General features: G+C 35.1%; 1 protein-coding gene across 5 annotated transcripts; it reads left to right on the top strand.

Moving 5' to 3' along the window:
• Positions 1-2,145: 2,145 nt before the first annotated feature.
• Mlf1 (myeloid leukemia factor 1) lies at positions 2,146-27,592 on the top strand. Of its 5 annotated transcripts, none has more exons than XM_021231740.2 (8): positions 2,146-2,309; positions 15,112-15,259; positions 17,711-17,755; positions 19,790-19,849; positions 21,033-21,161; positions 23,131-23,290; positions 25,422-25,560; positions 27,471-27,592. In XM_021231740.2, the coding sequence occupies exons 1-8, from the start codon at positions 2,263-2,265 to the stop codon at positions 27,574-27,576; spliced, it is 834 nt and encodes a 277-aa protein (XP_021087399.1). In that variant the 5' UTR covers positions 2,146-2,262; the 3' UTR covers positions 27,577-27,592. The 5 variants fall into 5 exon arrangements, with proteins under 5 accessions (XP_021087399.1, XP_005078002.1, XP_040610255.1 ...); XM_005077945.4 differs by having other exon boundaries at positions 19,766-19,849; XM_040754321.1 differs by lacking the exon at positions 17,711-17,755 and having other exon boundaries at positions 2,147-2,309.

Genomic DNA, 27,592 nt, shown 5'->3' with positions numbered 1-27,592 from the left:
GTTTTCATATGTAATCAAGGAGAAGCATCTTAGTACACATGGTACTGGAAGGTTTAACAGAGAAAGCAAACTTGGAAGCACTTAGGAAGGACAATGCTTGGAACATTCGAATAACTGAGAACTATTATCCTTATAAAAAAGCTCATTATTTTACTCTCTGAAGGTGAGTTCCAAGTCACATGAATAGAGCTACACACGTGAGATACCTGGCACCTTTGTAAGGGTCTGAAAAGTTGAAGTAGATGTGTATTTCCCTCCCATGGCATTTTGCTCAAATTCACTTTCTCAGTGAAGACTATGTGGCATTCCCTGTTTATAACTCTCACTCTTCCCAATTTTGGGGTTCACACTCACTACCTTTTATTTTTTTGCCCATCCTCGTACAACATTAACTGCAGGAAGGTTTCACAGATAACAGTGATTATAATTGTCTTTACAGCCATTTCCAAGGCCCTCTCCTCTCAGCTTGGTCTGTATCTCTTGCGCTTCCTTAGTGGGGTATTCATCCTCTCCTGACCAACTCCTTCTTTTGTTTCCATTTCAAACAGATGTCATGGGATTTTGGTTCCAGTTATTTTTCTTCTATTGTCTTTTTATTAAAAGGCATTATAAAGACGTCTAAACTGTGTTTGTAGTTCTGGGTGACGCCTACCAGCCTGTTCTCGAACTCAAGTTTTCTGTTTAACGATGTGGTAAACTCCATGCAACAAGATGAACTTTTTCTGACAACTTTGCTTAGCCTCAATCCAGAAGTATTTTAATATTCTTGTTTGTCATACTACTGCTTGTGTTCATTTTATAGTTTTTAAAAAGTTTGATCTCCTTTACGTGTTCTTTTTGCTAAACAAACTAATTTGGGATGTTGTACAGAAAGTTTTGCCATGGAAGTAGTTTACAAGTTTCCTGATCCATACATGTTCTCTGAGCATCATGCTGAGGCCAGAGGAAAATTAAAATAGCCTATTTATTTCCTGGAAGGGCTGTGTCATCTTAGACTGTGAAGTCTGCCCTGCCTCAAGCCAATAGGCTCAGGGAAGCAGGACTGTCAGAGAAACCTGGCGAAATGGGGGAGGGTAAAGGTTCAAAGGATTAAATTTTCAGCTCCAAAAATAACCCTGAATACTCCTGCCACTTCCAAATCAGGTCTTGCACACTTCTTCCAAGTGGCAGCATGCCACCTCTCTCCCACAGGGCCCTGAGGAGCCATGGACACCCCTCCAACTCCCCAAGGGTACTCTCCAGAGAGTGTGGGAACAAGCAAATTGAGGGTGTCTGAGCAAGATGCTTTTCCTCCCTTCCTTGTCATTATCCTTTGTCTTTGTCTTCTTCTCTGCCCCCAGCTCTGGGAAGGGTCTATATAGTACTTTCCAAACCTCAACAGTTGGATAATTACTTTAATGTTGTCCCCCTCCCCCCATAATACCATATCTAAAGCTCACCAGTACCATTTCCTGAAGATCACTTAAAATGTTTGGTCTTATCAATAAGGTATCTAACTGCTTTAAGATGAAAATCAGTTTTTTTGTCACGAATAGAAGGTTCCTTTATACCATAATGGAAATAATAGAAAGAGAATTTTAATTAGATATGGCTGCTTGCTGCAGATCTTGTGCCCAATCCTGCTTGTTAAGAATGCTGGAAAGGTGTTAAAGACTTACTAGCTTCAACATGAGATCTGATCCTTAAAATGGACAAGGATGGGACCAGAAAGAGAGCAGTTTCTACTTTCATTTTATGATCCTATGTCTACATCTTTATTGCTTTGAGTTTTAGGTCACAGAAACATGTGCTTGTTTTGTTTTTGAAATCGGATAGGCTTCATCTTGTTTCCTTCAAGAAGTGAGTGAATACAGTACTTGATAATTGTACTCAAAACCTTTTTTCACTTTTTTCATTATTTGACCAAGGGCGGTTTGGAGCCGGTCTAATGTTTTGGGTCCTGCAGCTCTGATACCAAGCGGTCTCTCAGGAGCCCTGCTGAAAGGTTCCTTGGGCCTCGAGCCAAACTTCAAGCCCCGCCGTGTGTTTACCGCGGTTGCCACGGCAGCCGCGCACCGTCCTCCCCTTGCCCCCCTGCCCCACCTTAGTGACGTCAGAGAGTCAGGGCCAATGGGGAAGCAGCAGGCGTCAGGCCCCGCCTTAGTCGCGGGCGCGGCTTTCGCCGCGGGCAGACCGCGCGAAGCGAGTGGAGAGCAGGCTGGTGGCGGCGCGGTGAGCAGTGCCCATTTCCACCCCGCGCCCACCGCCCGCCGCGCAGCCACGATGTTCCGGATGCTGAGCAGCAGCTTCGAGGACGACCCCTTCTTCGCGTGAGTGTCCCAGCCGCCGCTCGCTCCCAAGGGCCAGGGGACGTGGGCGACTGCCCGACAGGTTGTGTGGGGCTTTGGGTGAAGAGGAGTGGGAGAGAGGAGGAGCGGGCGTGAGGAGCAACGGGCGTGAGGAGGAGTGGGAGGGAGGAGGAACGGGCGTGAGAAGTGGCTGTGAGGAGGAACGGGTATGAGGAGAAATGGGGGAGAATGGGAGACGTGAGGACTAGCTGAAGAGCTTTGGGGATCACTAGGTGAAGAGATCGAGATATGGAACATGAGGAAAGTATTTAAGGCTGTAAGACAAGAAGACATGGAGGACATGAGAGAGGATGAGCAGAGCAGCATTGGGGATGGGAAGAGGATTTAGGGGCCTGAGGTGAGGTAAGGAGAGGATTTGCTGGTGGGAGGTGAGGTCTAGGCTACCCAGCTTCTGAACAGCTTTCAATGACTCCGAGGCCCAGGCTACTGATGATTTGGGGCAATTTGGGATTCAGTGGTCTCAGATCTGAAGCCCTCCTGTGCCGGGCTTAGGTGGTGACCATAACTGCCGTCTTGGTGGAACTTCTGGTAAGAAGTAGTCACTTTAATAGATAGGGATGGGGAGGGCTTTATAAAGTGACAGTCCTTTTTGGTATTTTGTTTTTGTTCTTATTTTTTAAATTTGTATTTTTATTTTGTTTGAGATAGGGTCCTGCTCTATAGACTTGACTGGCCTGAAACTCTGTGTAGACCAGGCTAACCTGGAACTCTCAGAGGTCCACCTGTTTGCTCCTCCCTAAGTGCTGGGATTAAAGATGTGTGCTATGGCTATTTGTTTGTTTTGTTTTTGTTTTGTTTTGTTTTTGAGACAGAGTTTCTCTGTGGCCTTGGAGGCTGTCCTGGAACTGGCTCTTGTAGACCAGGCTGGTCTTGAACTCACAGAGATCTGCCTGCCTGTGTGCCTCCCGAGTGCTTGGATTAAAGGCTTGTGCCACCACCGCCCTGCCCAGGGTTAGGTTCTTTAAAACAAGTTTTCATATGGTGAAGGTCGTCACCTTGGCAGCACTACCAAGTAGGAGAGTCATGCTAGATGCTTTGCAGGGGTTGGATGTTGCCATGCAGCCACCTTTTGTTTTCTTTGCCTGCTTCATTAACAGAACTGGCCTTGTTTGGAAAGGGACTTCTCATATATCAATGCAGAGTTGGGGGAGAGAAAAAGAAGTGGTGTGCAATGAACACCTCAGGTGACAGGGAATGGTGAATGGTTCCCAGTGAAATAAATGAGGCCTTGGGAAGAAGACATTCAGAGACAGGTTTTACAATTATCTTGTTTTCTGAGAGTATTTGAGCTTATTTTATGCGTAGGTATAGCAAAATGAGTAGCACTTAATTAAATATGTAATTTTTAAAAAAGTCTAGCAGGAGTGTAATTTAAACTGTTGGATGACCCTCTGAGCAAAGGCAAGGAACCCAGGATTTAAGATCAAAAATAGTAACAGATTAGAAACAGACATACACATCAAAAAGCACCCTTCCTTCATAGCATGAAAAAGACCATCAGTCATATTCTTCAACACTTCATAGCCTTCTTCAGATCCTGGCAACCACTGTCAAAAATATAAGGCAAATTTGTTGTAATTAACTATAAAACTGATTCATGCTTATAATTTATTTTATAACCATTATACATAGCACAACACATATGAGGGCAAACAAGGAAAAGAATGAATTTATATTTCAGGTAATCTGTCCTTTGACCTACTTCTTTCACTCTACTCCTAAAAAAGTATTCATTATTTAATGTTAAATTAAATAATTTATTAAAGTGATAAATTTACTAAACCATCTGTTGACCTTAGGAACATAAAAGGGAAGTAGGATACATTGGTCATACTCACTGTTTTTATATAATATTGTATCAGATGCTAACTTTGTACCTGATCATTGGGTTCTCTAGTGTTACTTTAACTTAGAAAATATTCAGTAATCATTGTTCAATGGTGACCTAGTATCCTTTTTGGTTTATGGAGCAGCTTATGTATAGTGTTTCTTGACTGCTGATAGTAATTACTATTTTCATTAAATAAATGCCATTGTTGATACGGGTATTTCCTAGTTAAAATATTACTCTTTTTTTCTTTTTAAAGTAAACTTTATCATTAAAAAGCCTTATAAATAAATAAAAACATCACATATACAAATTAACTGGACCCATGGATCTTACAGATAGCACTGAAGTATACGATGAATACAAAACTGATCTCTGGAGAAGGTTCTGGGAAATGGCCAAACCATACATAAACTGAAGAGGACACAGCAAATGGGAAAAAGAAAACAAAATTCTACCTTGAGCCCAAGCTCCATGTGCTCCATGCAAAGCAGCCAAAGCTACTACAAGACTCAAAAGTCTTTCTGGCCTAAGAACCAAGGACAGAGCTCAGTACAACCATGGTCACTGAAAAGTACCTGGGGAGGGTGACAGTGAAAAGCATCCTGAAAGAAAGATAGAGAACTTTCCTGTGGATAAATTCTGTAGACATCTCTTTTAGGCTTAACTATCTGCATAAGTCAGACTCAGAGCAGTTTACTGAAGAGGATACAAAAATCAAGCAAGGTTTACTCTCCCATTTAAGACACAGAATTTGAATTCTAAGGCAAACACATTAATTACCTGCTTAGGAAAGATTTACCATTCCTGAAGAATATAACAAGATTTGGAACCTCTACAACATAACAGCCACATTCTGTACATTGAAGTCAAAATTACTTAACAGGAAAAATGACTCATTTTGTAGATATAAGACTTACCCTGAAGTTACCCAGATAATAGAATTAATAGACAAAAAATTTAAAGCAGTTATAATTTTGCTTCATATGTGAGGGAAAATAATGATTGTCATGAAAGGAAATATATGACATCTCAACAAAGGAAGTGCAATTTATACACAACATGTCTATCTAATATGTATACATATAATATGTATATATTATATATCAAATAATAGATCTGAAAATTACATTTGAAAGAAAAAAATTAGCAGATGACAGAACAATCAGTAAACTTGCACAAAGACAAATAGAGGACCAGGAGTGATAGTGAATGCTTTTAATCAAGTTCCAGGCCTGCCAGGACTACATATTGAGAGCCTGTGTCTATAAGGAGAGAAACATGAAAAGAAAAAGCTCCCCTTGAAGTATAACAAGAAATAATAGTTACAATTTAGCATAGACCAGAGGTAATGCTGACATTGCGATAGATTTTTCTGTTGATGCTTTTGGATCTTTTTAGTGTTTTTTTTCTAATTTAGGATTTTGTTCTTTAATAAAGAATTCTATTAGTTCATGGACATATCATTCAGCACACACCAGTATCAATTTAATCACAAACTATGTTTACAACATTTCAATCTTCTGTGACCATTATATGCAGACTTGACAGAAACTGATGGCTTTTCTTGAAATTACTTTAAATAGCGTTATTATAGGAACATGTCTATGGTGGAAAGAATAATGATTCCTGTAAAGATAATCATATCCTAATTCCCAGAACCTGTGAATATACTATTCTGCTGGCCAGAAGTTTCATAAGCTTCTTGTACCTGTTTCAGCTGCCCCCTAGTTTAAGAGTTTATTCTTGTAATGTGTATTAGCCATCTGTTGCTGCAATAAATTATAGAAACTTAAAATATTATATCACATCTGTTGATCAAGAAGTTTAGGTGAGTATTTCTAACTCAAGCCTCAAGAGGCTACACTCAAGTCTATCGAACCTGAGGTTATCACAGGTATTGTCTAAAGGAGCATTTCATTTTTCATGTTCATTCTATGTCTGTTGGCTAGTTTAGAAATGTGCTTCTATGTTCCCTCATGCAGACATCTCCACAAGCCCTCCAAGCCATTGTGCATGAGAGAGCACCTAAGATAAAACTCAGTCTTTGAAATATGTAAATTTGAATGTATATCCTGTTTTGTTATAACCAATTTATTTTAAAAAAACAGGTCCAGAAGTCCAGCTCATGTTCAAGGGCAGAAGAGGTTACATGATGACATAAACACCAGGGATTTGACACCATTGAACCACTAGAGTAGGGTCTATCACATCTAAATGAATGAATTCCTTAGTATACTATCATCAGATTTATATTTCTAAATTGATTAAATTTTAAAAATGAAAGAAAAGACAAAATTATTATAGACTATACTGTATAAGATTATAATCTGTGGTGAAAACTGAACACCTGTGCTGCAGGTGTAGCACAGTAGCGTTCTTATATGAAGCTCTGGATTTGATTCTCAGCACCACATAAAACTATGCATAGTGGCAGATGCCCATAATTCTAATACTCTGAATATAAAGGTAGGGGGATCAGAAGTTTAAGGCCATCTTCATCTATATAGTGATTTCAAGGCCCGCCTTAACTACATAACACACAATCTCAAACAAACAAAACAAAAATAAAAATATACCTTAACTTGAAAATAATAATAGGATTACAGATATGTGGTTGATATTTTAAAACAAAAAGGCAAGACCAAGGGTTGCTTAAAAAAAAAACTAAAGAACTCTAACCAATCAACAACAAAAGACAAACATGTTTAGATAGGTGAGGTATATCTGTGCACTGATTTTTATCACTTATATGAATAACAAATACAAAATAAAATCACAATGATATGATTATACTGCTGTTCAAATAATTTTACATTGAAAATACTGCTACCAAGTTTTAGCAAGAATACAGTGCTAAAAGAGCTCCTAGTACACAGCATTTATAAAGTTAACATGCTTTTACTATACATACCAGCAACTGAACTTACAGATGTTTACTCCAAAGAAATGAAGCTTTATTTGCACAAAACCCAGCATCTGAATACTTACAGCAGCCATATTTATAAAGACAAAAAACTAGAAATAGTTTTGTGGGTTTATTATGGTGTGTGTGTGTTAGATTTAGTTAACATTTGGTGAGTAGAACAGTATGGATAAATTACAAAAGCATAATTATAAGTCAAACTATATATAAAAGATGACACACTATATAATTTCATCATATGAGATTCTGAAAAAGGCAAAACTGACAAAGCCTGTGATGCCAACTTAATTGAGAAATTCCTAGATTAGTAAAGGACACCTTTGAATGATTGAGAGAATTTCCTGAAAAGCATTAGCTGAGGCAAAAAACACAAGGTGAATATGGTTGGCCCTTTCCCAACAGGCTGGAGCTCCAGATAGAGTACCAGAGAGAAAGGAGAGAACTCATGGCATGGGTATTCTCACTGCTTTCCTAGTCACTTTGATGAGAGCAGCTTTCCTGCATTTTGCCCTGTCTGCTATGATAGACTGAAACTTGGAAATTATGAACAAAATGAGCCCTTTAAGTTCTTTCTGTGAGGTATTTCATCAAGATGATGAAAACCTAACAAAAACATATTAGTGTAAGTAGAATTTGGGGAGATGGTTTTCTGCAAAGTTCAAAACAGAACATTGAGAATAATATAAATATTGTATACCATAATTGTGATTAGACTATAAGTTTTAGAAAATTAAAAACTGTACAATTATTGGATATAAATAATACATAAACGAAGCTGAGTTCAAATAAACAAAAAAAATTGTATGTACACACAAATACAAATTCAGTTAAGCATTTGCTAATCCTAAAGCAATTACATTTGAAGCAATTTTGCTTTTTAGATTTTTTTCGCTTTTTAGGATATTTTCAAGGAAGAAAAGGCATGGTCTGCTATAATATGAGGCAATAAACCAGAGGCAGTTAGATACATTATGTGACGAGGTGGGTGATTGCCAAAAAAAAATCTAGTTTTAATTATAAAGTATAATAGGAAACTTAACAGAACTAGAGAAAATCCAGAAGACTCAACAGGAGGCACTGTCTCCTCCCATTGAGGTAGAGTACCAGTGGTATTACTCAGGAATATGATTTGCATCTGGGAGTCAAGGAAGGAATGCTTAAGTTAAAGCTGGAACCAGTTTTCTTGCAGGCAAGAAAACATATTCCAACTATTCCCATCCAGGTCTCTGCAGTTCACTTTCTTTCCCATCCTATTTAATGCCCAGTGCAGGTTTAACTGTTCACATTTTTCTTTTTTTCTACTTTCCTTCTCTGTTCTCTTTTCCATTTTTTCTTCTATACTTTTTAAAAAGTGAATTCCAAGAGAATGCAAACATCTGAATGAAATAAGGTTAATATGAGATATGAAGATAGAATTCAATAAAGAGAAATTAAAAAGAAAACCAATCTGAAATACTGGAGGTATATTATTCATTGAATCAAATAAAAAGCTCAAAGTAAAACCTTCACCAATAGAATGGGCCAAGGGGAGGACAGAATATTAGGGCTTTAAGACACTTAGTGACTAAGAAAAATTAATAAGAAAATACAAACAGAATATACAAGAATATAAGATCCTAGGGAACACTGTGAAAAGATGAAATCTATGGATCATAGATGCAGAAGAATTTCATTCTAAAGGCATAGGAAATATTTTCAATAAAATCATAGTAGATAATTCACCAAATCTAAAGAAATGTTTATCCAGCTACAGGCGATATGTAGATTTTTCAACCAATGAGACCAGAAAAACAAACTTCCTCACAATAAATAGTTAAAAATTAAACATGGAGAGCACAGAACATACACTGAAAGCTATGCGAGAAACACTAGGTCACATATAGACAGGCTTATCAGAATAAAAGCAGATTTTTCAAGAGCAACTCTAAAAACCAGGCAAGTTAGGAATGATGTATTTCTAGGTCTAAAAGATTGTTACTCCAGGTAACTATAGTCATACATTGGAACAATTTCTTGTTTTTTTTTCCTCTGGCTACAATGGAATAAAAATAGAAATCAACAGAAAGAGAAACTGTAGTACACAAACGAACTCTTAGAGATTGAACAACAGAATGTTGAATGATGAGTCATTGAAGAAATCAAGAAGGGAATTTTAAGAATCCTATAACCAAAACACAACATACCCGTACCTAGTAGATGCAATGAAAGTAGCTCTAAGAGGGGAGTTTATAGTTACAGATGCCTATATTAAGAGACCTCTAATAGCTATATAGGTTCTTAAAAAACAAAAACAATCTAAACCCAAAATTAGTGGATAGAAAGAGATAACATGGCAGAAATTAATTACAAAGAATCACTGAATGATGGAGTTCTTTAAAAATGATAAATAAGATTTAAAAGATAAGCAAGATAACAAATCCTCAGCCAAACTAACCAAAGAAAATAGAAAGCACAAATTAATGAAATTAGTAATGAAAAGAGACATTATAACAAACAGGTAACAATGAAATTCCAAAGATTGTGATGTACCTTAAAGAATTATTTCCACTAAGAAAATTGTATAAAATGGATTAATTTATTGATGTTTATGACCTACAAAAGTAAATCAAGATGAGATTAAGTAATTTAAACAGATCTATAACAAGTACCAAGACTGAAGCAGCAATTAAAAAACAAAAAGTTTCAAAAGAAACAAAGTGCAAGCCCAGGTGGATTCAATACTGAAATCTGCACCTATAAAAAAGCAACTAACACCAGTACTTCTCAAACTATTCCATAAAATGAAAACAAAAGGAATACTGTCAAACCAAGACCAGGATTACTCTTATACCAAAGCCAGATAAATACAGCAACAAAGAAAATTATAGGTCAGTCACTCTGATGAACATACACAAAAGTTCTCACTAAAATATTTGCAAACTTATTCAAGCACACAAGATCATAATCAAGTTGGCTTCATTCCTAAGATACAAAGGTAGGTCAAACTAATGCAAACCAATAAATATAATACATCACATTAATGAACTGGAGAAAAGAACTCAAATGATCATCTCAGTAGGTATATTAAAGGCTTTTGAGAAAATTCAGTATCCCTTTATGACAAAAGTCCTGAAGAAATACGAATGGAAAATATATATATATCAGTATAAAAAAAGGTTATATGGCAAACCTGTTAGTCAACATCAGAGAAAAAACTCAAGCATTTCCACTAAGATCAGAAATGAGACAAAGATATAACCCTTTCCTACCCCCACTCAATCTAGTCCTTGAAGTATTAAAATAAGACAAAGTATATAAAGAGATACAAATAGGAAAGGAAGAAGTCAAAGTATCCTAATTCATAATGATCCTACACATAAGAGACCATAAAAAATCTAACGGAAAACTCTTATAACTGGTAAACACTTTCAGCAATTTAGACTCCAAGCTAACATACAAAAATCAGTAGTTTTCCTATATATAAATAAGAAACATGCAGAAAAACTTGGAAAACAACTATTCATAATTATCTTAAGAATAAACCTAAGAAAGGGAATGGTCATTACAGTGAAAACAGTAAAGAAAGACACTGTATAGGTGAGTTAATATTGTGAAAATGTCCATATTGCCTGGAACAGTCTTCTAAGTTGGTATAGTCTGCTTCAAATTTCTAATGTTTTCACAGAAAAAGAAAATATCTTGGAACTTGTATGGAAGCACAAAAGATTCCAGATAGCCAAATGTATGCTAGAGGCATCACTATACCTAATTTCAAATTATACTATAGAGCCATAGTACTGGTACTGGTACAAAAAGACGTGTAGATCAATAGAGAACCTAAATATGAACTCCTACAATTACAGCTATTCTTTACAAAGAAAAACATATTGTGAGAAGACACCCTCTTGAAAAACTATGCCAGGAAAACTGGACATCCACATTCCAAAAAAAGGAAGAAAGAAAACTATATTCTTATTACTCATTCTGAACAAAAATTAATTCCAAATGGATGAAAGACCTTACTGTAATACTTCACACTCTGAAGCAGAGGAATAAAACATTTCCAAGATGTAGACGTAGACAAAGACTTTCCTACTAAGACTTAGTTGCTTAGGAAATAATGCCAACAATTGGCTAGTAGGATTACATGGAGTTAAAAAGATGTACAACAAAGGAAAAAATTGAGTGAAGATCCAGTTGGCAGAATGGGAGAAAAATATTTGTTAACTACACATCTGATGGGATTAATAGCTTGAATATGCAAAGAACTCAAAATTTTTAAGTTATAAGAACTCAGTCTAATACATGCAGAATACCGTACGCATAATAAATAAATAAATCTTTAAAAAAATCAGTCTAATTAGTAACTCAAGTAATGAAGTGAACAGACTATTATTTAAAAAGAAATACAAATGGCCATTAAACATTTAAAATGCTAACCATGTTACCCACCAGAGAAATATAAATTAAAACTATGTTGAGATATCTTCTGACCCCGTCAGAATGGTAGTTGCCTGGTCAAGGCAACTTACAATAGAGTATATTGGGGAGTTAGTTGAAGTTTAAGATGGTTAGTCTGTGGCCATCATGGTGGGTAGGCAGGCAGGAATGGCTCAGCTCTGGAGCAATAAATGAGAACTTAACAAGTTGAGACAACAACAAGGCAGAGAGAGTGCACTAATTGTTCATGGAGTGGACTTTTTAAACCTCAAAGCCCACCCCTAATGGTAGGACTTTTCCAATGAGACCACATCTCTTAATCTTTCCACCATACTAAGGATCAAGTATTCAAATATATGAGCCCTGTGGAGGCAATGCTCATTCAAACAATCACAGCAGTCAGCAATAAAACAACAGCCAATCCTGGTAAGGATATGAAAAAAGGGAGCCATTATATACTACTGGTGGGAATGTGAACTTTTCAAACCACTATGAATATCTGTATGGAGGCTCCTCAAACTAAAGATAGTCTCCATATACCTATATATACTGTTCCTATTTATCATCATCATCATCATTATACTTTATTACAGGGGTACTTGCACTTAAGTTTTTTATTGCAGTACTGTTGACAATAGCTATGTTATGGAACCAAGCTAAGTGTCCATCAACAGAAGAATGAGTAAAGAAAATGTGGTGTGTATACGCAATGGATTTTTTTCAGACCTGTCATTTGCAGGAAAATGTGTACGACTAAAAGTCGTCATAATATGCAAATTAAGTCAATCTCAGAAGAACAAATATAATTTTATTTCATTTGTAGTTCCTTAGACTATATAGATACACAAATACAAAACTACTTAGAACAGAACGGGGGCCAATGGGAGGCAGTGTTGTGACTACACTAAGCCAAAAACATACAGAAACCTATTTAATGTGTGTCCTTCCACAATGTCAGAATTTATTAAGTAACAAATTCATAAGGCTTAACAATTTCAGTGACAGCAATTTGTCATATTATCTACCTAACTTGGAAGCCTATCTGAGACACACATAGGTTCTTTTACTCCAGTCCTAATTACAGATATATTAACTTTTTATTACACAACATACAGTAAATATATCTGTATCTATGCACACGTATTGGTTACAGAATGAATTCAAATTAAAGAAGTTGCAGCAGAGTTCATGTGTTCAGAAATAGGCTATGAAAGCATCTGTACTGATGAGATAAGGAATCAGTCCAGTCCTATGAGGGAGCTGCTCCAGGAGCTGCTGCAGGGCTCGAGCGCAGGAGTCAGGTTTGACAGTGAAGCTGCTAGGTGAAAGGCCCAACCATTGGATGCAAACCAGGTCCAGGTCTTACAGAGGTAGCTCCCTTTCTTTTCCCAGGAAGATGGTACAGTTTCTGGATCCACCCAGGACAAGTCAGGGCCTTAAAAATCACTTCCTTATATATAATATAGAATAACTTAGCGGAAGGCACAGTCTGATCTGAACAGGCAGGAATACTCTCTCAACATATATAGTTGTAAGAAATGTCCTTATATAACCTATTCCATAACACACCATGATTATACACCAATGAAAAAATAATTTTGGTGCTAGAGATTGAACCTAGAGCCCCATATGGTAGGCAAACATTCCTCTACTTAGCAGGTTTTCAACCACATGCTACGTTTTTTTTTAATTTCCAAGGTAATGTATGAAGAAATCTGAATCTTGCTAGTAGGGTTGAATTTTAAGCTAATGCTATATAATTCAGAAGAAAAGTCCTTTCTGTTTGAGATTACTGGCAGATGTTGGCTTTTTAGGCCTTCATTTGGTAATGTCAAAGGATTAGAACTGGATTAGCAAGAGAATTTGTAGATGGTAACTGAAGTGGAGAATTCTGGAAGGAGGCCACACTGTTGTGGGGAATTGAGTTAAACAGCAAGGAGAGCCATAATGTTACTTTGTAAAGTAAGTCACAATCATGATATGCTTTAAATATTATAGAATGAAAATTAATTTATTGATCCACTGGTTAGTGTATTTGGAAAATATTGGAAAACTATTGTGATGAATTGTTATGATTTTTACGTTTTTGAATAGGAATTGCAATGGAAGAGTTAACAAGTATGTTAAGTACATAGAAGAGGGGCTGGAACATTATCATTTCTATGTGTTTTAAAAGTAAAATCTCTTTCCCTGAGAACAATAGGGAATGGTGTCCATACATGAGAGAGGAAGTGAAAGTAAAAGAAATGAACATTTATTAAAGTTACTAATTTATCATATTTTGTGTTTTCAGGTTACATAGTTTGATCTTGATAGTAGGAATATTTGATATCATCCTTATTTATAGTTGTGAAACCTTGTCTACAGAAGGAATGCTCAAATGCTAATTAATTCAGGTACCACAGAGTCACAGAGGATCTTGCTCCTCAAAGACTGATAAGGACCTATTTGGGTTAAAATTACCAGGGATACGTATTTGTAAATCAGATCTAGAGCCAGTATATTTGATTGTCATGCTAGGTATGAACAGGAATCCATATTGTTAACCAGCTTGATAGTTGGTTTGATAATTTCAAAGAAGTTTGACATTTCTTGAGGCTTAATATTGAGATATTTTGATGGTTATAGTATTTAGATATAGTAGAAACAAAAATTAGCCTTAGAAGCAAGGCATGGTGGCATACATCTTTAACCCCAAGTCTTGGGAGTGAGAGGCAGGTGGATTTGTGAGTTTGAGGCTAGCCTGATCTACAGTGTAAGTTCCAGGACAGCCAGGGATACCTTGTCTTGAAAAAAAAATAATTAGCCTATAAAAATTATCTGTAGCTTTGGCTTTAACTATGCAGATATAATCTGTATTTTTATAGTGTTCTTTAGCATAGCAACGGTTCTCAATGTTCCTATTCAATGATAAACTCTCAGTAAGTTAAAAATAAGTGTTATTTATGTTAAGTGTGTGTGTGTGTGTGTGTGTGTGTGTGTGTGTGTGTGTGTGTGTGTGTGTGTAAGAGAGGGGGATGTGGGAGCCTGTGGAAGCCAGAATAAAGTGTTGAGTCCTCTAGAATTATAGTGAGATGCAGTTTTAAGTCTTCTGGGGATACTGGGAACCAAACCCCAGTCCTCTTAACTATCTCTCCAGCCCCACCCAGTATTATTGTATTTCAGGAGAACTCCTTTCCAAACTTTTATTTGTTCACATTCAATTTTAAAAAACAACTTCTGTACGTTATTTGATGCCTATGGAGTATTCTTTATTGACCCTGTAGAATTATGTTGTAGATATCCTGTAATGGTCTTACCTGATAGAAATATTTTCACAGTTTTCCTCTTCTTAAACTACTTATGATATGGTAATTTATATTTACCATTTTAATACAACATGAGATGAAAGTATATTTTATTAGTATAATAACTATAGTGGATAGCAAATAGGATAGGATTTTATTTATATTTATTATTTATAATACTAGGTCTTTTATCAAATTTCTTCTTCTAAATTGTAATATTTTGTCTCCTTAGCAATTATATTAGCTCCCAAGTTTCTTTGTAGTAGTTACATTTAATTTTCCATTATTCTGTATTTTCAACAGTGATTCCTTTCTTGCACACCGAGAAAGTATGCGCCACATGATGAGAAGTTTCTCTGAACCTTTTGGAAGAGACTTGCTCAGTATCTCTGATGGTAGAGGAAGAACCCATAATCATAGAGAACATGATGATGGAGAAGATTCCTTAACTGTGAGTTATTTTAAAGAAAGTCTGTAGGAACAGGACAAAAATTTTACATAAGCTACATACTTATAATATAGGGTATGACTAATACTTCTATCATGGAAGTATTTATTACATAAAATGAGATGCATGTTGAAAAGCTAAATCTTGGAACAATGAATGTTAATGGTACAGAATTTCTTTGTGCTATTAAAATTTTAGAATCATAAAGTTATACAACTATAAGCTATTGTTTCTTGCATATTTCTCCTCTGAGAAAGAACTTCCTCCCATGTGCTGAATTAGAACCAGCAAGAACTCCTGGTACCACATACTTCAGAGTTTTAAATAGTAACAAAATCTAGTGTGGTATTTTATCTTTATTGGGCCACTAAATTTTTGTTGGGACACATTAGACATTCAAAATGTAGATTAATCTTTATTTCAAAAGATTTGTATAACTGCATATTCTCAGCAGGTTTATCTGAGAGCCAAACTGGGAGGATATAAACATACTCAATTTAATAAAAGAAAAGATAGTTTACATATGTGTGTTAACCATTTTGGGTTCATATCCTTTTTCTGTTATTTTTTACCCTCAGAAATGGCAATTACAGAATCCATAGGGATTTCCATAAAATTTCACAATTGAAAAATAGATATTTAGAGCTCAGCAAACATGATTAAGCAATTCACAGAATTCTAGACTACTCTAGAAAAACATTTTCATATTTTCTGCATCATCATAAAACCTGATTAATAAAATTACATGTGTCATTCCAAATAAGAGTAAGCTTTGCATAGCCACACTTGTTACTTTCTTCTTCATTAGTAAATAGTGTCACTTATAGGCACTATATCTATAATACTATAAATTAATGTTACATGGTGAGATATATATAATTTTTAGTTTAATCCATTTCCTTAACAACTAAAAATTAATAGCAGGAAAAATTGACAGAGAACATTAATTATGAATATTGAAAATAATTTGAGTATTAAAATACTTTTTGTATTTGCTGTAACCATGTCAACATGTATCTCTTTGGATTTATATGCATAAATGAGCTACTTACAAGCGTTCCTGAAGGAAACTTATAATTCAGCTGGAAATGTATTAAAAATGTTTATGCAAATAAGCAGTAACTCCATTGGTCATCTGTTGGAGCAGAAATAACTGTCTCTTATACAGATACTTACTAAAGCCACTAAATGTTTAAGAGGAACTGGAATAAGAAGTATGTAACCTAATAGATTTGTTTCTGTGAAACTGTAGTTGGCAAGATTCATTATTTAGAACTATTTGCGTGTAAGTATTCTTCAAATTATATTTATCTTGACAAAGTTTCTTTAAATCAAGAGAAAGACACATAGAAGACATACATAAATGTCATGATTAAATAGGAAAGTCAAGTAGGAAGATAATTCTGAATATAAAACAACTTCAAGCCAAGTGGTGGTGGGAGGTGATGATGGTGGTGGTGGTAGTGCATTCCTTTAATTCCAGCATTTAGGAGGCAGAGGCATACAGGGTCTCTGTTAGTTCAAGGCCAGCATCGGCCACAGAGGGAGTTCCAGGATATGCCCCAAAGCTATATAGAGAAACTCTTATCTCAACCCCCCCCAAAAAAAGAAAAAAAAGTTCAGGGCCAATATTTAAATGAAAAGTTAAAGTTATTGGTCCCTTATTTTCATGTATAGTTTGGTGACTAACAAAACACTTTAGACTGAATAGCTTATAAACAGACAGTGCAAACCAGTGCACCCCTCCATGGCCTCTGCATCAGCTCCTGCCTCCAGGATCCTGCTTGAGTTCCTGTCCTGACTTTGATGATGAACAGTAATTTGGAAGCTTCAGTCAAATAAGCCCTTTCCTCCCCAAGTTGCTTTGATTATGGTGTTTTGTCACAGTAATAGTAACCCAAACTAGGACACTGTCTCAAAAAAAAATTAAAAGTTAACATAAAAACTAGATAACCTGATAGTTACCTTATATCTCAAGATATAGCATATAGACTAGGTGATACATCAGAGGGCATCTAATCTATTCTTTCAATACAAATAAATAGAAGTAAGAATTTTATTGTTGCATCCAACATGTTCCTGTTCTAAAGCAAGAGTAGTAGCTCATTAAAAAAATATGGAATAGCAATAGCAATACAAAATGCTTTAATCCTCGTCATTATACTTTGTTTTATTTTAAAATGTTTTCCTTAGCCTATAGCAGAGTTTCTTATAATTACTTTACTAAATACAGTCATATTTTCAGTAATACCGTGGCTTCTTTATTTGCTAGCCAGACAGATGCTACAATGTGTAATAAGCAGATAATTTTTAAAATACACATTGAGAATTCTTTATTAAAAATTTCTGTAATGATGGTATCTCTGAGCTATATGACTGTGCAGTGCAATTTTATATTTTAGCTGTGCCTATATAACAAATGCAACCAAAATTTATTGTATACTATTTTTCCAGGCAACAAGTTTTTCTCTTGTGCCTTTTGGAAGGTTTGGTGGTATGGTTCGTGTCATGAGACAAATTATTTTAGCTATGTTTTTAACAGACACTTTCATTAACTCAAGCAGAGTGAGTTTGCATGCATCTCATTAACCTCCATAATGGCTGTTAAGCTTCATACTGGAAACCTTTGTTTTGTGTATTAAATTTACCTGAGTGCTTAGACATGGGTTTTCTAAAGTAATTACCAGGGTTGTTAGGGTCAGAGCATGGGTCTGGCAGCACTAATAAGCCAGGCTTACCCACTGATCATCGGTAGGCCAATTAAACAGACAGTAGTGAAAAGCTGACAAAGGAGATGTATTTAATGTTGCCACATTGAACACTAAAGAACTAAAATCCAGAGACCTTCCCAAATCCATCTTCAGGGTCTTTACCTGGTATTTTGATGTGGATGGAGGGTGTATGTATTAAGTAAGCAGTCCTAGTCCCTGTGTGGTCCCAGCCATCACTGGCCTATTCTTGTCTCTGCTCCAGTCTCTCCTGCAAAGAATATGACAAGTTGTCATGACTAAATTCCTCTACTGCCTAGTATCAGCCTTCAGCCGTTTCATTTTCCTACCATGCAATTCCTGAGGAAAATCCAGTTTCTTGGGGATTATTTCAATAGTCTGATAGCCACAGAGAGCACAAATACATTTTTTAGAATATCTTCATTGCTGTCAATATCAGTGGTTGTCAATCTTCCTAATGCTGCAACCCTATAATACAGTTCCTCATGTTGGGGTGACACACCCCAACCGTAAAATTTCTTTTGTTGCTACTTCATAACTGTAATTTTGCTACTGTTACAAATTGTAATGAAAATATTTTTGGAGATAGTTTACCAAAGGGGTTGCAACCCACAAGTTGAGGACCACTGGTCAAGATGGTTACAGTAAGTAAATCAAAATATAAAATCAGTCTTCAGAAATGGAAAAACAGATTTTTAGGGAACATTCACTTGTTTTTCAAAGAAACTCAGGTATTCTATTTCAGACTTGGACTCCTAGATGCCTGTAATGGCTTTCTACAAAAGTAACAAGGCATAATGCTTGGGAAAAAAAACTCAGATTGGCTGTTTTTCTGATTTTGTTGCCAAGGAGTTCTTGGGTTTTTTGATGCCTACACAAGTATGGCTGCTCTATAGCAGACTTTGCTAAACTTCTAGCTTCCATCTATTTCACTAGTTTCTAACACCAAAATGTAATTCAAGGATTAGAACATAATAAATTTAGAATATTTGTATCTATATTTTCATGAAAAACTTTTCATTATTTTCCACTAAATTTGAGCTTTTTGTGTCTCTGAAGTTTGAGATGTAATATTTGTCCTTACTGAGGAACTAGTTCCAGAAGAATGTAGTTTATCACCAAGATACTAGTAAAATTCTGAGGAAGTTCAAACTGTGGTAGCACACAGAATACAAGCCCACAACCCAAAACTTTTGGGTGTAATGGTGAAGATTAATCAGAGGTGACTCTTTAAAAAAATGTATTTATGTGTGTGGAGATTTGTACACATTAGTGTAGTACTAATAGGGCCAAATAGAGAATGTCAAATACTTGGTAGCTGGAGTTAGAATTATAGACAATAATGAGCTTCTTTACTGCTGGGAACTGAACTCAGGCCCTACACAAGAGCAGTATGTGCCATCTCAGCCACCCCTCCCTAGAAGACTTTTTGAACCTTAAGGATTAGTAAGAAGAAGAAAAGAAAAACATGGAGGAAAAGGAAGAACTCTGGTTTAAGAAAGCTGACAAATTATACTATGTCTGTATAAGTATATATACAAACACATACCTAGGTATATAATGTGTATATATATTTGCAGTGTTGTAATTCCCTAATTTGTATTGGCTTTTTGCACTTTTGCATATGCTTCTTTAAGTCTTGTTGTATAGTCCTTCAGTTATTTTTGCCTAGTTGATTACTGCATGATACAGCAAATTGAGGAAATTTTTTTCTGTTTTGAGAAAATTTATTTGCGTCTTTGGTGTTGTAGTTAATAACATGCTTCCTAATATCCTGTAGCATACAGATGTCAACCCTTTTCAGGCAATGGATCGGATGATGTTAAATATGCGAAATGGTATGCAGGAGTTACAAAGAAACTTTGTAAGTACTAAAAAGAAACTGATGAGAACATTATTTTCCATTATTGACATCCTATATTGTAGTGATTTTCAAACATCTTTAACTGTAGTTAAAATAGCAAAGTTTTGATTATATGATTAACCCATATACAATAATACATGATTATTACATTATTACATGAATTACATAAGTTATATAGTTAACCCATGTACAATTCTTATATAATTGATGCTTATGTAATTTATTCCTGAAACAAAAGTAAGTGATATTATATTAGAGTATTATAATTATGATAGTATCAGCTTGCTGATATTTTTTTTATTCAATTAAAATTGTATTAGATTAATTTATTTTATAACCTAAAAGTCTGAAAAGTTACATTAGTTGGCTTATACATGATTTAAAAAAATCTAGCCGGGCGTTGGTGGCGCACGCCTTTAATCCCAGCACTTGGGAGGCAGAGGCAGGCAGATCTCTGTGAGTTCGAGGCCAGCCTGGACAGAGCGAGTGCCAGGACAGTCTCCAAAACAATACAGAGAAACCCTGTCTCAAAAAAAACGAAAAAAAAATCTAACCTCAAAATAGTCTTAAGTCACTATTGTACATTTTTTATAAATTTTCATATTTTATGGTTACCTATTTACTTCATAAGTTGCATTACATGTAATTAACTAAAATTTAATATTAAAAAAATCTGAAAAAATGATTTGGATGTTAGATTAGATCCATACATTCTAAATGTTATCAACAAACACTAGTACTCCTAATGTTCTGCTTTTATTAGCATCAAAACAAGTAACCTGTTTTACTGCAATATCCAGTTTGAATTCTATGGATCATTTAAGAATGCTAAAATATAGGGTATTAGCAATGATTTTAGGAATGTATAAATCTGGTACCCAAAGAAAATATGAAAGTTCCTGGGACATACCTAATTCACTTAATCTAGATTGGCAAGACTAGATAGCCTCTGCCTAAGGGACTATATCATCTTTATTTAAATCTAAGCCACACAGACTGAGATATGTGACTCACTTGTTATTCTTTACAGAAGAAATAGTAATTAGCACCAAAACCAGAAGTAGATTAGGACACCCAGTTCCATTTTGATAATTATACATTGCTAATGTTGTTTATTTGAACTCTTGGCATTCATTCTTCATATTTAACTAGAATCTTAATTTAGAATTTCCTTTGTTTCTAGGGTCACCTTTCAATGGATCCAAATGGGCATTCATTTTGTTCTTCCTCTGTTATGACCTATTCCAAAGTAGGAGATGAACCACCGAAGGTTTTCCAGGCCTCAACTCAAACCCGTAGGGCTCCAGGAGGAGTAAGTTTTTAGTTCTGTTATTTTTAGACAAAGTCATACTGTGTAGCCTTAGCTGGCCACAAACTTGGAGCAGTTCTGCCTCATTTTCCTAGTATGGAATTGCTGGGATGAACTACCATGCCTAGCTTTGTTTTTTTTTAATATTCTTAGTATTTTATTAAGTTATAGAAAAGTCAATTGTCGGGGCTGGAGAGATGGCTCCGGTTAAGAGCACTGGATGCTCTTCCAGACATCCTGAGTTCAATGCCCAGAAACCACGTGGTGGCTCAACAACCATCCATAATGAGATCTGGTTCCCTCTTCTGGCCTTCAGGGATACATGGAAACAGAATGCTGTATACATAATAAATAAATCTTTTTAAAAGAAAAGGAAAAGTAGATTGTCTGAAAGTGGCAGGGGATGGGAGGGAGGCATGGTGAAAAGGCACTCATGACTATGGAAATCATTAGCGTCCAACTGTAGTTAGTTGATGGAAGTTGTTTATCACCCATGAAGGTGACCATCACAAAAGTATTTATTCATCTTTATTATATCTTTACATTCATAAGATAGACACTAAAAGAAGCCTTTTTTCATGAAGTAAATGTCTACTAATAATTTATATATGAAGTTAATTTTTAAACTAATAAAATATTGAAAGTATATAGAAAGGATGTATAATAAACCCATATTTTGTCATATGGTTTAGTTAAATCAGCATTTTTCTCTATTTCCTTTAAGACTTATTCTTTCTCATTTTTTGAGTATGATTGTAACTGATATAAATTTTCTAAGATTACTTTTCCTGTCTCTCAGGAGACAACCATTTTCTATACCTGGAGCTTATCATACTTGTACATTTTATACTTAATGAATACAGAATAAAATATAAGATTATTTTATAAATTTCTAAACTTTATATACAAATAGTATCGTTATTTTATGTATCCTTTAAAACTTACCATTTCTCTGTTGTATGTTTCAGAAATTTATTCAAGTTGTACATGTAATCCAGGTTTCTTTATTTTTATTTTAATTTGTTTTTGTTTATTTTGAGACAGGATCTTACTATGTAGCTCTGGCTGGCCTGTAATTCACTATGCAGACTAACCAGACCTTGAACTCATAGAGTTCCACCTGCCTCTGCCTCCTGAGTGCACCACCATACCCAGCTTTTTATTTCTTCTCTTAACTATTATGTAGTTCCCAGTATATAACACAAAATTTTATCAATAATATCTTGTATAAGAATCTAGGAATATTATTTCTGGGTTTGTAGGGTGCATAACCCCTCACCTTTACTTTGAAATTACCAAAGTGATGAAAATTCTTGACTTCTACAAACAGTGGTATGAAAATCCCCATCTCCACTGCCTTGTAGGTTGCAGTAAGATTTTTAGATTTTTAGATTAACAGAATAATGGATATAAAGCAATTCATTTTCAAGTCTGATGTGCAAACACACCTATTAGTGATATCTTTGCATTGTTTAGCAAATTTACTGGCATTTTACTTTGCTGAACATAGTGAAGTCTTAATGTAAACTGAGTGTAATGATAGATGCCACATTGGCTAGCATAAACATTGTAATAATGCTTCCACGGAGTTGGTAGGTTGGAGTCATGAGACTCAAGCCCTTCAGCGTATTTGATGAGTAAGTAGTTGCACTTACTAACTTCCATTCATTACATTGTCAAACACAGTGTGAAAGGTTTTATATGACTTACTTTACGTAACTAAGTTTTATATAACTTTTTCTGTTTTAATTTTGTATTACAACTTGGAAAGGTTAAATCGAAGACAGTTAAAGATTAGGAATTTTATACCACACCAAGTTGATAATGGAACTGAGAATAATTAATCATTTTATTAGTTGTACAAAATAATGGACTTTAGAGCAGCAAATAAACAGACCTTGAAGAATGTAGAATTAAATCCATTGTAATGTGCTTAAATGTTAGCTGAATAAATTTTATTTTAATTTTAAAGATAAAAGAAACCAGAAGAGCAATGAGAGATTCTGACAGTGGTCTAGAGAAAATGGCTGTTGGTCATCATATCCATGACCGAGCTCATGTCATTAGAAAGTCCAAGAACAACAAGACTGGAAATGAAGAGGTCAATCAAGAGTTCATCAATATGAATGAAAGTAAGTTATCACAAAAATTATTTCTCAAAAGGTAAAATAGTAGCTACATTTCTAGAACTTCATGAATTCTTAATTTTATTAGGATAGCTTGTAAGGAATGTGTAGGAAATGCTAGACAGAGTAATTCAATTGTGGTTCTATCATCTAACATTTTTACAATTACTTTTGTTAAGGTGAGGTACTGTTTACTTTTCTAATAAAATGATAGAATGAAAGATTTTGAGTTTTTTTTAGTAATACTATTAGTAGGCAAATGAGTATTTACTTTTTTGATTGTCAAGAAGCTTAAAAAGTCTAAAGTTTAAAGAAACAAATAAAAACTAGTCCAAACTTCAGTCCCACAATACTACTCAAGTTTTGGTGAATTTCTTTTTAATGATTTTATGCATAAAAATGTTTTTTCAAATTGGTATTTTGCTATTTTGTTAATACTATGCTCAATTTATCTTACCATTATAACTACAAACACCTATTTTTTCTGAGTGTTACTTAGAAGTTTGTAAATAAATCATAATTTAAAAGATTTAGTCTAAATATTAATAATCAACCTTTTATTTTTAATTAAAATTAAGATATATTAAAATGTCACTACATTTATCTCATTTTCAGAAAATACTTTGAATAAAGTTTTATCATAGTAAAGAGATTAATATATCATTTCAGAAAAAGAAGTTATTTTAATTAGATAAAAATTAATATTATGGGCTGGTGGGATGACTCAGGAGATAAGGTATGCACTTATTACCTAACCTAACAACTTAAGTTTAACTCCCAGAGCTCTACATGGTGGGTTATGCAATAAGATGAAAGTCAATAACTTGAGCTTTTTTTAACTATAGTAATTATGATCTTACTAAAATATATAGAGATGTCTAGAGAGATGGATTAGTGGTTAATAGCACATACTTCTACAGAGCACCTGAGTTCAATTCCCATTGTCAGGATATGGGGAGAAGAGGAAGCCCTGAGTGAGTGAATTCCTAAATGAATGTTTATCATTGATGTAGATACAGCCATGAAAGGGACCAGGACCTCAGACCCATGAGAAACTGGCAAAGGCATTCCCCCTAGGAACTGACAAAGTCTTCTTCCTCTAGTCCAAGTCTGAATGTTTACAGAGGATTGATCAGTGTGTACAAAAACTAGCAATTTCAGCTTCCTCCTCCTGGCTCGTTTTACAAATTTAGGCTACTTCTCTACAGAGACCTCCTGTGGAGAGTAGCTAAGCGACCCCCACACACACACACTGCTGCTGCTGCTGCTGCTCAGTAGCAGTTGGTGCCACTCAAGCAGAGTGCTTACAGCCTACCTGACCCCAGCTTTTCTGTGTGTGTGTGTGTGTGTGTGTGTGTGTGTGTGTGTGTGTGTTGTGTGTGTGTGTTGTGTGTGTCCTTGAATTCTTTAGTCCCTCTCCAGCTCTAGTCAGGGTTTGGGGCCAACCTATGCAGGTTACATCATCAGGTAGCTCACAAGTACCTGTAACCACAGTTCCAAAGAAATGCCTCTGGCTTCCAAGGGCACCAGCACTTGCATACCCACACACATATCATATGTACATATAATTTTTTAAACCATAATACATATATGTATTTATATATGTACCCTAAGTATTTTGTAATGATTAATATGTTGGAAAGTTAAGTTTAACATATTTTTATAAAGACAATTTAAAAGAACAAGAACAATCATCTATATGTTTGTTATTTTTATAGAAATTAGTTTATCTACTTCATGACATCATAAATTGATAGTATTAGGAAATTGACAACAAGCTTAAGAAGGCAAGTTAGAAGTATGAAGAGGTGAATAGATATACAAACTACTTGAAGGTCTGTCCAAGAACATGGGATGTACTGATAGTTTTGAGATGATTCAAGAGGAAAGTTTGTAAATGAGTGTATTTGAATCATCCAGTCTACATAGAATAATAGCATAATCAAGAGAATTAAGTGATAAACCATATTATCATAACCAGATAGTCATTAGGAGAGAAATAAACAAGAAGGGAAATATTGCAGATGTGTCCTGCCTCTGTTGTAAGGTTAGACTACATGAAATGTTTGGTGACCCAAGGCAATACTGACAGTAGAAACCTAAATACTTGTTCCCTTTATTTTGACATTTAATATAGGTGATGCTCATGCTTTTGATGATGAGTGGCAAAATGAAGTTTTGAAGTACAAGCCTAGTGGACGACTATACAATCTAGAAAACACTAGAATGCGAAGTGTGGGTCATGATAATCCAGTGTCACGAGAACTCAAAAAGAGGTAAAAGTTATTTCTAACAGTGTGCTCTTAAAGGATATTTAAAAGATATGTACTGTAGGTTGGAGAGATAGCTCATTTAGTAAAGGTTTTGTCATGTAATCTCAAGGACCTAGGTTTGATCACCAAAACCTATGTTTAAAAAAATAGTCTGACATAGTGGCATGAACTTGTAATCCAGATCCCTGCATCTCACTGGCCAACCAGCCTTGCCTGCCATTTAAGTCAAAGCCTAGAGAATGATAACCGAAAATTTTTATGACCTGTATAACTGCACATGAACATGAATGGTACTCATGTATTCTTACCCACATACACAAACATACAACCACAATGTTATGTAACTACCTCTTATCATGTTCTTAAGAATATCTAGGTTGTATCTACAGTATCTTTTATGAAAAAAGTAACAACTTTATATTTAGTCTAAATAGTCCATGTAAATCAAAATTTTGTTTCTAAAAACAAATAACTATTTTAGAACTGTTCTTAATCATCAGGGCAAAAATAGAAGATAAAAATCCTTAAGAAATGTTATATACTGTGATGTAGTTATCTTGTGAAACAACTCCTAATATGGATATTCAGTCATACATGTCATACCAGGTTAACATATTTATATAGACACTATAAGGGGAAAGGTTTGTATTTAGAAAACTTAACTTCGTTACCAAGTAAAAATCCAGCATTTAATAATGAATTTTAAATGCAAAAGTATTATGTATTTCATGAAATGTAGTATTTTATGTGCACTAGATATGTGCATTTAGATATGTTTTACAAAAACTTTCATCATCTTTGAAATTGCTTTTGGAATAACTGGGAAAAGCAAATTTGTTGAAACCACATATTAAAATTCATGGTGCTTTTATAAATTTAGTACATATTCTGAAGTTTAAGTTCTTGGAAGAAACTTCAACAGCCCTTGAAACAGAAATCCACTCTAGCCAGGTGGTGGTGGCACAGGACTTTAATCCCAGTACTCCAGAGGCAGAGGCAAGTGAATCTTTGTGAGTTTGAGGCCAGCCTGGTCTACAGAGCAAGTTCCAGGACAGGCTGCAAAGCTACACGGAAAAACCCTGTCTCTAAAAACCAAAAGAAAAAGAAGAAAAGGAAAGAAAAGAAAAAGAAATTCACTCTATGCTCCAAGAGAATGCAGGACTGTTAGAGAAGACCTCACAAAACCAGCACTGGACAAATGGGCATCAAGTAGATTAGAAGCCTTGTGCCAAATTCTGAATGCTTTCTACTAAATGGCTAAAAAATCTGCCTCTATCTTTTTGGTAATATTTGTCACAGATTGAAAACTTTGGGTTAAACATTTAACATTACTAAATTTAAACACAAAATTAGGACCCAGTTAGAGAAAGCATGTTCATTTTGGATGTCCTATAAATCTGTGACCTTAGCAGCTGCATATTCTGTTAGTTCTGTCCATTCAGATTTTCAGAAATGAATTTCCACATGATAAAATGTGCTGGCCAACATGTTAACTATTAGATATGTGTGACTACTGAATTCCTTTTGACACGAGGGTGACATAACTCAGGAGCTGAATGTAAATGTTACTAGTGGCTACCATTTTGGGGTTTTTTGTTTGTTTGTTTGTTTGTTTGTTTTTGAGACAGGGTTTCTCTATTTTGGAGGCTGTTGGTCTAGCCTGGCCTCGAACTCACAGAGATCCGCCTGCCTCTGCCTCCCGAGTGCTGGGATTAAAGGCGTGCGCCACCAATGCCCGGCTGTGGCTACCATTTTAACAAAATTGTTTAAGTTTATCTTGGATAAAATATCTCCTACTTTCTTCAATGTTCAATAAAATAGTTTTCTAAAGTTTTTAAGGAACTCTAAACTGTAGTGGATTTTAACTTGAGTATTTTTAAATGGTATTAATTGTCATACCATTTAATTCTTAGAGAGAGAATTCATCGAAGTCCAGCCATTGAGAATGGAAGAAGAGCAAACATTTTTGTGGACAAGCTCAACGTCAAAGGATCACCTGTGAAAATCACCAAAAAATAAATAACTGTCCATTTCA

The sequence above is a fragment of the Mesocricetus auratus genome, unplaced genomic scaffold (genome assembly GCF_017639785.1).
Source record: "Mesocricetus auratus isolate SY011 unplaced genomic scaffold, BCM_Maur_2.0 Super-Scaffold_100011, whole genome shotgun sequence".
Lineage (NCBI taxonomy): Eukaryota > Metazoa > Chordata > Mammalia > Rodentia > Cricetidae > Mesocricetus > Mesocricetus auratus.
This window is presented reverse-complemented; position numbering and strand designations above follow the sequence as displayed.